This window comes from Ochotona princeps, chromosome 15 (genome assembly GCF_030435755.1).
Source record: "Ochotona princeps isolate mOchPri1 chromosome 15, mOchPri1.hap1, whole genome shotgun sequence".
Classification (NCBI taxonomy): domain Eukaryota; kingdom Metazoa; phylum Chordata; class Mammalia; order Lagomorpha; family Ochotonidae; genus Ochotona; species Ochotona princeps.
This window is the reverse complement of record NC_080846.1, coordinates 50,200,051-50,209,870: the sequence shown is the minus strand read 5'-3', so window position 1 is coordinate 50,209,870 and position 9,820 is coordinate 50,200,051. Positions and strand designations below refer to the sequence as shown.

The window sequence follows — 9,820 nt, the reverse complement described above, 5'->3', positions numbered from 1 at the left end:
GGGGAGGGGGCGTCACCCTGTCCCTTTAAATCTCACAGCGCCCTCCTCCTCTGCCCCTCCGGAAAGCCAATGAGCTCAGCCCTCCTTCTCTACACCCCGCCTTCCGTCCTGGGGGAGGACACCCCAAGAGAGCCGGGCTGGGCGTCACGTGCGGGGGACCGCATCACGTGGGCGCCGGAGGGGCGCGGAGAGCAGGAGGGCCGGAGCCGGAGGATTTCTTAATGAAGCGTCTCCGCATGCGTAGAGGGAGCTCGCGCGGGGAGGTGGAAGCACCAGGAGGAGCTGGAGGAGGGGAGGGGAGAAGAAGGGAGGAGAGGGAGGAGGGCGGGGGAGGGAAAAAGGAGCTAGGTGTCTCCTCTGCTCTCTGCCTCTGGCAAGTGGAGTTTTTAAAAAGCTCGGGCGGATCATGTCATGACGACTTCGCTGCTCCTGCATCCGCGCTGGCCGGAGAGCCTTATGTACGTCTATGAGGACAGCGCGGCGGAGAGCGGCAGCGGCGGCGGCGCGGGAGGCGGCGGCGCGGGCGGCTCGGGGGGCGGCTGCAGCGGAGCGAGCCCCGGCAAAGCCCCGAGCATGGACGGTCTGGGCAGCAGCTGCCCGGCCAGCCACTGCCGCGACCTGCTTCCGCACCCCGTGCTGGGCCGCCCGCCGGCTCCCCTGGGCGCCCCGCAGGGCGCCGTCTACACGGACATCCCGACCCCCGAAGCTGCGCGCCAGTGCGCCCCTCCACCGGCGCCCCCCACCTCGTCCAGCGCCACCCTGGGCTACGGTTACCCGTTCGGGGGCAGCTACTACGGCTGCCGCCTGTCGCACAACGTAAACCTGCAGCAGAAGCCTTGCGCCTACCACCCGGGTGAGAAGTACCCGGAGCCGTCGGGCGCCCTGCCCGCTGACGACCTGTCCTCCAGGGCCAAGGAGTTCGCCTTCTACCCCAGCTTCGCTAGCTCCTACCAGGCGATGCCCGGCTACCTGGACGTGTCGGTGGTGCCAGGGATCAGCGGGCACCCAGAGCCGCGTCACGACGCGCTCATCCCTGTCGAAGGTTACCAGCACTGGGCTCTCTCCAATGGCTGGGACAGTCAGGTGTATTGCTCCAAGGAGCAGTCGCAGTCCGCCCACCTCTGGAAGTCTCCCTTCCCAGGTAAGGCTGGAGCCCGATTTCCCGCAGCCGCCAGGGACCCCTCCCCGCCCTTGCCTGCCCCGGGGCTCCGCGCGCCCCAGCCACCCCCGCCGTCTGGCCCCGGCGCGCCGGCTCGGCTGGGCTGCCGGCTGGAGCCGGCCGGGCGAGCTGCGCAAAGGAATGCGCCGGGAAAGAAATCTGCTCCGACACGTTCCCCGGAGCTGCCCGGCCGTGTGAAGCAATCACAGGCGCCCGATCGCCGGGCTGCCGGCTCGGCTCGGCTCGGCTTGGCTCGGCTCGGCTTGGCTCGGCTCAGGAGCTCGCCGCCTCCTCTCCCGCTCCGGCTGCAGCCTGGCGCTAGGTTTCTGCCCCTGGAACCGGTTTCTGGACAGGGATGGGAGTGGGGTTGGCCGACGGTGCCCAAGTAAGTAGGAGAAAGTCCTGAACTCGTCGAATAATTGAGACGGAAGAAAAAAACTTCACATTTCTCTGTCCAAATTTTCAGGATCATTCAGGCACTAAATAGTATTTTTTTAAGCAGGGGGTCTGATTGGCGGAATCTAGAAAATAAAAGTAAGTTTCCTTCCCAATCCCGCCCCGCCCTACCTAGCCCTTGATTCATTTTTAAAATTTGGCCACGAATGTCTTGATTGCTGAGAGAAGAGTTGAAATCTCTGGAGAGGGAATGGGGGAAAGGGGAGGCTCCTCCTCTGCCAGGACATGAATTTTCTGGGCCTCTGGTATATACTGAGCTCAGACACCTTGGAGGGTTCCACTGTCAAGTTTCCCCAAATGTGGTGGAGAGAGAACTGGTGAGCCGCACACACAAAAAAGTGTGTGTGTGTGGGGGGGTGCTGGTGGTGGTGAGGCTCTGTGTGAGACCTGACCTGGGGAACCTGGGTGTAAGCCCCCACTTGGCGAAGCTTGGCTAGAGGGGAGTGTCTCTAATCCAAAAAGGGAAAAGCCCTTGTCACTGCTACCATTTCCCAGGTACAGAAGAGGGGTCACCAGATCCCCAGCAGGTCAACAGCTCCCCCTCCAACCCCCTTCCCTGGTGCCAGGTGAGGCCCTGGGGTCTAGGGGACCTGCCCCCTGAAAACGGGGCTTTGTAGCTAAGAATCAGTCCTGCTTTCAGATCACTGCAGGGTTCTTGAGGAGGCCCTAAACCCACCCACCCACAATGGGTATCTCTGCATACGACCCAAAGAGTCATCCTCCCTCCTGGGAGTTCTCCATGCCCAACCAAGAAATGTTATTACTGGAAAACATTGACCCAAGACCTTTCTAAGGATGGACCTGATGTTTCTCTGTGTCTGGGATCGGGAATGGAGAGATTGATGGCGGAAAAAATTCCAGGGTGATATTAGAGAAGGTAACAAATAGCATTCATGAAAATATTACGGGGTTCCTGAGTGTAATATAACCCAACACAGGCTGGAACACACACTGGGCTCCCCATTTCTGGTGGCCAGAATTTAAAATTGTAGATTTTACTATACTGATGTCATGTATCACCCATGTTGGTTGCATTGCCTGTTATGTTTTTAGAGAGTATGGTTTCTTTTATTATCTACTACATATGAAACACATCATCATATGTCTAGGAGAATGGTGGTTCACATGTAGACACACAGCGTTGATGGAGAGACAACCCTCGAATTCTCTGTCACCTAAACAGAAAACCTCTTAGGCATTTGGAGGTCTCGGAAGCGCCAGGGCCATTAGGTCGTGTCAAGGGATGGGGAGCAGGTGCCCACCAGCTCCCACTGTGGGTGAGGGCACAGGCCTGCAGCAGTGATCCTGGGTGTAGGGTGAGGAGGTAGAAGGAGAACAGCTGTCACTCCCCTGTGAATGGGAGGAAGGATCGGACAAAAACTCTGAAATATCAGAGATATCAAAGATCCCCAGAAAGGAAAAAACAAACAAACAAAAACCACCCTCTGCCAAAAGTAAGCAGTTTCCACCCTAGCCTCTTAGAGAAAACTATCTTGGAGATAAAAGACGTCTGTAGACCTAATCCTATGGAGATGTAATGCACTTGCAAATGATGGCGTAGAGTGGATGGTAAAGAGCTGGCTGGAAACAGAATCCCTGGCGTGTGTTGGTGATTGCAGAGGTCCAGGCCAGGAGGCAGATGAAAAAGAAATCAGCTTCAGACACTCTCCGTCTTTCTACCCACACAGAAATCTTTTTAGAAGTCGTGAGATTGCCAGATAACTCTGTCTATGCAATTGTGGTTTGTTCAGCAACATCTAGCCATAAACATCACTGTCTCTCTTCAGTGCCTCTGGCTCTGAGAAACCTCATCTCCAGCAGTCTGGGCTGGTGTTGGGAGATGGAGGCAATTGTTCATAAAGATCCAGATAATTAGAGCTGAGATGTGTTGTGGCTTCTTCTTTCTCCCAATTATACAGACCCTTGCTTCATGGCTTTGGGTTGTTTATTTTGTTTTTTCTTCCATCCTGTGAGTCTGTGAGTGTAGCCATTTTTTTTTAAGAGAGAAGCGGAAGTTCTAGGAGGGAGTTTGGAAGGAGATGGGGTTAAGAGAGAGTAAGAAATCAAGGATTCTGCCACCCCCTAGCATTGGAAATCCCTACTGAAAGCCTTTGGGTTTGGGTTGAGAGGAACAGGAAGTCTGGTTTCTAGCTGGACTGAGAGACTTGGACTGTTGGAAGGGGCTGGGCTGGGGGGTGGGGGTAGGCGGGAGCTCTGGGAACCTGCACACAGAAAGCACTGACCTGATCTGTCCTTGCTCCTTAGCTTCTTGGAGGTAAATATTAGGCTCCTAGGTGTGGCAGAGGGGGTCTTGTGTCTGTGTGACCCAGAGATTGCCTGGGGAAGACTTGTTAGAATTCCTAGTCCAGTCCCTGTTCACTTCAGGCAATGTAGATGCGTAAGTCACCAGATGTTTCCACATCTGTAGATGTCCACTTTCTTCCGAGAAAGGCAATAGACTATGCGGGGGGCGGGGGAGCTTCGGAGCTATCCGAACTCTCCCAGCCAGAACTATCCGCCCTCCCCCGCAACTTGGCCAGATTCATGAGGGGAGGGAAAAAAAAAAACACTTCATCAGATCAAGCCTGGACATCCTAGACAGAAACAGAAGCAGTTTGGGCCAGTTGTCCATTTTTTTGAGGTGATCTTTTTACGGGTTATGTTGATGAAATCTCATTGGAATTTCAAGATCCAAAATTAGGTGAGTAATTACTAGAGTTTTCGGAGAGGGAGGTTAAAACCAGAGATTATTATCTAGTTCAATCAGAAATTAAAACCCACCGCTTCCTCCCTTCCCTGTCGGGGGACAAGGAGATGTTTTAAAGCTGATTGTGACTAGGTGGTCGTTTTCCCATTACAACTTACTGGATTGTTCAGAGTCTGAAAAAGTCTGGGTTTAAGACCTGGTTTTGCTTTTCAAATAATTTTACCCATTCTGAGCCTCCAGAGTTCTAATCGCATACAATGGGTTGCATCAAGTCAGCCTGGAAGAAATATTCTGAGGCTTTAAAGCCAATTCATGGGATCTCTGCTAATCCTTTTCATTTTATTCTTGCCCTTGGATCCCGGATTTCTCGAATCCCGGTTCCGTCTATAAAACAAATCCGAACACAGAGTTTTTAAAATTATCTGGTAAGAAAAAGCTTCTTAACTTTCAAAGCTCTGTTCAAGGGAAGTTAATCTGTCTGTTCAAGGGAAGTTATTTCATGTTTCGGATCTAACCATCCTGCCCTATGTATATAGAGGCAGAGGAAAAGAGCCGGTCTGGCCGATGGCCCAGAGAAACTCACCACAAGAGGATCAATGAGATCCCTTTCCCATTTTCTTCCTGAGTCCTTTCTTTGTCCCCTACCTGCATGGAATGTGACTCTATGTAGACAAGATCTCTGGGATGGAGATATGTTTAGGGAAGGGACTTCCATTCTGGCCTGGGTCTGCAGTTCCCCAGGCAGTAAAGCCAAGGGGGAAGCCACAGTAGCCAGTCCTACACATCTGCTTCCACCTGAAGCCGGCTAGCAGTTACCTGGGGTGCAACTGAGCACTAGCTTAATCAGATTCAGAATCAGGTTCTCCCTGGTTCTCACTGGCCTGGGCAGAATCCTGGCTAGGATCTCCAGTGGATGGGGACACAGGTGATATCTGTTGTTTTTAGTCCCTGTGGAGTTTTCAGAGCCGACAGAATCTGAACTGGCTTTGGTGGAGATGTCAAGGGTTTAAGGTTTAGGGTTTTGCTTGGTGCATGGAATACAGCCAGTTTCTGGACGCCAGAAAGGAATGGAATGGGAAGAATATGCTCTGATTTTTGTTTTTGTTTTTTGTTTTGTTTTTGGTTGAGGGGGGCATGCCCCTTTACTTCCAGGAACCTGATTTCTTGTGTCTTCAGGACCATCTGTCTCTCTCTTTCTCTCTCTCTCTCTCTCTGGCAGTTCACAACGACATAGAGCCGCAATTCCTAGAGTTGTTTGGCAACACCACCAGACACTTTCCTTCTCTTTATCCATCTCTTTACCTAAAATCGCTGATGCGGACCAGTGTCCCAGGGCAGGCGGACCCACTTGGTGGTCTGTGCGCCTCTGAAGCTGACCCCCTGCCTGCTACATCCTCTCCCTCTCCTCTGTAAAACAGAATGCCTTCTCCTGACCAAGGGACAGTGTAAACCAAAATGAATATCAGAAGACCTAAGTACAAGGAGGAATGATTTTCTGAATACTCGGTAGAGCAAAGCCAGACCAGGGGTTTCCATTTGGGTTGGGGGAACCCTGCAAGTGTTCAGGGAAGGGATGCAGTGCAGAGCCTGAATCAAAGGGAAAATTTGTTGTACTGAACCTGTGTTCATGTGGGAAAGACTTTTTTTTTCCAGCATGGAATTTTTTATTATTTACATTGCATTATGTGACACAGTTTTATAGGTACTGGGATTCCCCCCACCCCTCCCCAACCCCCCCCCATGGTGGATTCCTCCACCTTGTTGCATTACCACAGTTCAAGTTCAGTTGAGATTCTTTCATTGCAAGCATATATCAAGCATAGAGTCCAGCATCTTATTGTCCAGATAAGTTCAACGGCTTGTTGGTGAGACCATCTCTGGTCTGAAGGTAGAGCCGGCAGAATATCATCCCAATCAATTAAAAGCCCCAACATAACATCAGCAACAATTTATAACGTTATGGAGTTAATTGACATAGTATTGAGTAACCAATATGTTTTTAAAAATGCAAGTTCTTAACCACATCCTGTGACTTCTTCATTGACATTTCAATTTTAGTTTATATACAACCGGGTTCTATACACCTTAAAATGGCTATAGATTATTATTCAGCTGTCTCGTGTCTATTTTCATCATAGTATTTAGCATTTTATAGCGTTGAACAGCATGGAATTTTAAATTATTTTTATCTCTCTTTTTTACTCTCTCTCTCACACACACACACACCGCATTCACTTGGTTACTAAATTTTTAGTACCCTCTCACAATATTCCTGTGGCTTCACCCTAGTCGAGAGACCTTGCTAATATCAGAGGTGACCAGAACGAACAAGCTTGGCCAGGCTCAGAGTTAGATCCACCCGCCCCTCTTTGATTGCCTGCGAGTCAGAGACCGCGCAGTGGGTCAGTGAGGCCGGCGCCCCCACAGCACGCTTCCCTTTCGTCCACCCCACCATCTTCTCTCTCCCTCTCTCCTCCCACAGACGTGGTTCCCCTGCAGCCCGAGGTGAACAGTTACCGGCGCGGGCGCAAGAAGCGCGTGCCCTACACCAAGGTGCAGCTGAAGGAGCTGGAGAAGGAGTACGCGGCTAGCAAGTTCATCACGAAAGAGAAGCGCCGGCGCATCTCTGCCACCACGAACCTCTCCGAGCGCCAGGTCACCATCTGGTTCCAGAATCGACGGGTCAAAGAGAAGAAGGTGGTCAGCAAATCTAAAGCGCCTCATCTCCACTCCACCTGACCGCCCTCCAGGCTGCCCGCCCCATTTATTTATGTCACCGCTTTGTACAATAACCCAATCCACCGGAAGGACACCGCGCCGCCCCGGTGCCGACTTGAATATTTAATGTTAATCAGGAAGAGGAATTGAGCTGTGAGGCAGAGAGGCACCCCTGCTACGCATCCCGCCTCTACCGAGAGGTGTGCGGAGAGAACCACCCAGGCCTCCAGAGGCTCCGGAAGTGGGTCGGGAATATCGTCCTTTCACTCGACAGAGCCAGTAGCAGATGAGAGCCCAACCATTGCACCAGAATCAGGGCTAGGTGGGGGGACCCGCTGTTTGCCTCCTTCTAGGGTGCGGCTGCTCAAGACCCTCGAGCTGACACACTAACCTTGCAGGTCCTCTCGCATCCCAGTCTGTTCCGCACTCCGTAGGCACGAGTACACATTCTGATTTTTCTGTGCATATGTTGAAAGTTTCACTGAGATGGATGATCCTTAGCTGGTGCTCTGGGAGCAGTGCTCCGAGCCCGCTAAGTAGGTTCTCTTTCTTTGGGGGCCAGGGTCCACAGGAGCTTTTAGCCCTTCATTCCAACCAACATAGGGGATTTCTCAGCAGCTGCCCTGGCCCCCCCACATTGCCTCCCCCTATTTCCGCCTCCTGAGGTCTGAATCTCCGAGGGGAAAAAATCTAAGGAGGACAACAACTCCCGACGGCCCCTAGGCAGGGGTCCCTCCCCCCTGGTGATAAGCTGGCAGGGAAAGCCAGGCACAACTGCAGAACTTCTTCCTGGGGACAAACTTCTCTTCCAAAGGGATGGAGAGTGGGTTCCCCCAGTAGAGTCCCTCTCTGCCTTTCTGGTACAGGCCACCGCTAGGCCTCCCAGTTTCACTTTGATTCACCCAGGAAAGCTAGAGGAACTAGTCCAGGAGGCCAGCACAACTGGCATGCCAACACCCAATTCAGTAAAGCTGCTGCCTCCCCAAGGCCACCTCAGTGCCTGCCCTGCCTGCCAAGGGGAGAGGGTCCTGCATCAGTTCCCTTCCCACTGGTGCATTACAAAACAGTGTTCTTTGGAAACGTCCATCAGAAACAGGCTCTTCTTTTTTAACAAACAAAAAAAATGTTGTGTATCTGTATATAGTATTGTGATGTCTGACCGAAAATGTACTGAATGCAAAAAGGAAAAAAAAACATCTGCAAACCTGTTTTTAAAATAAAATATCTTTTTTTTTTTGGCCTTGATTTTATTCTCCAGGTTCCTTGCAAAGCCCTTTCTGCTCCTGGCAGCCAGGATGGCAGGAAGCAAAAGGGAGACTGGGTAGATGCCAAAATCCTACTTTGCCACACTTGTAATTTTTTTGTTGTTGGTGGTGGTAGTGGTGGTGATAGTTTTATTATTATTATCATCTTTATTATTATTTGAGTTATAGAAGTCAGCTTCACCAAGTAGGTGTGGGGAACTCTTCCCTTCTGATACCCTGTTTAGATGTGAGTCTGTTGAGGGAGGGAGGCTGCATCGGCCTGGAGAACAGGTGAGTGAGACAAATCCACTACTTGCAACTATAGCTGACTGGACTCCAATGATCTGGCGCTGGATAGCAGCCAGGTAGGTTGTGATGTTCCTGAGACCCTAACTCCCCCCAGGGCTCCAAATCCCTTCTGCCAGGCTGGGGTTGGTTGGGTTGGTGTGGTGTCTGTCCACCCTGCTCAACCATTGCGAAAGAACTCTTTTCTTCCCATAAACCTAAGCGGGAGAGGTGGGGCTTCTGGCAGTTCCAGGGCACCCCCCTCCAAGTTTGCCAAGCCAATCCCACTTTTACTCTCTAGCATTCCTGAGGAACCCCAGTTTTCCAGGCACTCCTGAGCCCCATGTAGACACTGACACAAATTTGTTTTCCTTGTCCTGTCTGTGCCTATCTCCTTATCTGACAGAGTTAATGAGATCGTTAAGTTGTCAGGTTAACAGACTTTTAAAAAGCAATATAACCTAAAACAATGTTATCTCAGATTAAATCTTTACTGCAGCAATTTTTATTTATATATAATATCTTTTCCTCTCTGAGACCCAGAAAGAGTGGAGAGGCAGTAGGTTGGAAGTCGGAGTTTTCCATTCTTCTTTTACTTGATGGAACTGAACCTTCTCAAATTTGATCTCAGTCCATGTTTCAGCATACACGGACACACACACAGCCTAAGAAACAAAAAGCCTAGGACCCGGCGGCGTGGCCTAGTGACTAAGGTCTTCGCCTTCAACATGCCAGGATCCCATATGGGTGCCAGTTCTGGTCCCCGCAGCTCCAATTCCCATCCAGCTCCCTGCTTGTGGCCTGGGAAAGCAGTAGAGGACAGCCCAGAGCCTTGGGACCCTGCACCCCTGTGGGAGATCTGGAAGAGGTTCCAGGTTCCCGGCTTCAGATAGGCGCAGCACCGGCCGTTGTGCTCACTTGGGGAGTGACTCATCGGACAGAAGATCTTCCTCTCTGTTTCTCCTCTCTGTATATTTTACTTTGTAATAAAAAATAAAATAAATCTTAAAAAAAGAAAGAAAGAGCGAGCCTGAAGAAGCAGTTTTTGGTGGAAGCACTGCCACCCGTCCTGTTCTCCCTGGGATTGGCTCACCATGCTGGGCAGTGAGGTTTGAAAGGGAGTGGGGGAATCCTTCCAGGAACAAGGTTTGTTCTCAATGCCCTATCCATTTTCTGTGCCCTTCTACCACACCATCTCTCCCCAAAGCCCCTGAAATAGAAAGAATTCGACAATCTCTCTCTCTCTCTCTC

At 51.3% G+C, this 9,820-nt stretch overlaps 1 protein-coding gene across 1 annotated transcript; it reads left to right on the top strand.

Moving 5' to 3' along the window:
* Window positions 1-289: 289 nt before the first annotated feature.
* HOXC13 (homeobox C13) lies at window positions 290-7,226 on the top strand. The gene is made up of 2 exons (XM_004583160.3): window positions 290-1,141; window positions 6,805-7,226. The coding sequence occupies exons 1-2, from the start codon at window positions 412-414 to the stop codon at window positions 7,059-7,061; spliced, it is 987 nt and encodes a 328-aa protein (XP_004583217.1). The 5' UTR covers window positions 290-411; the 3' UTR covers window positions 7,062-7,226.
* Window positions 7,227-9,820: the final 2,594 nt, after the last annotated feature.

Bases quoted from the DNA above. Each gene is read 5' to 3' on its own strand.
- HOXC13 (XM_004583160.3), top strand. From the start codon at position 412: ATGACGACTTCGCTGCTCCTGCATCCGCGCTGGCCGGAGAGCCTTATG. The intron at 1,142-6,804 runs GTAAGGCTGGAG...CTCCTCCCACAG, and splicing joins CTGGAAGTCTCCCTTCCCAG to ACGTGGTTCCCCTGCAGCCC.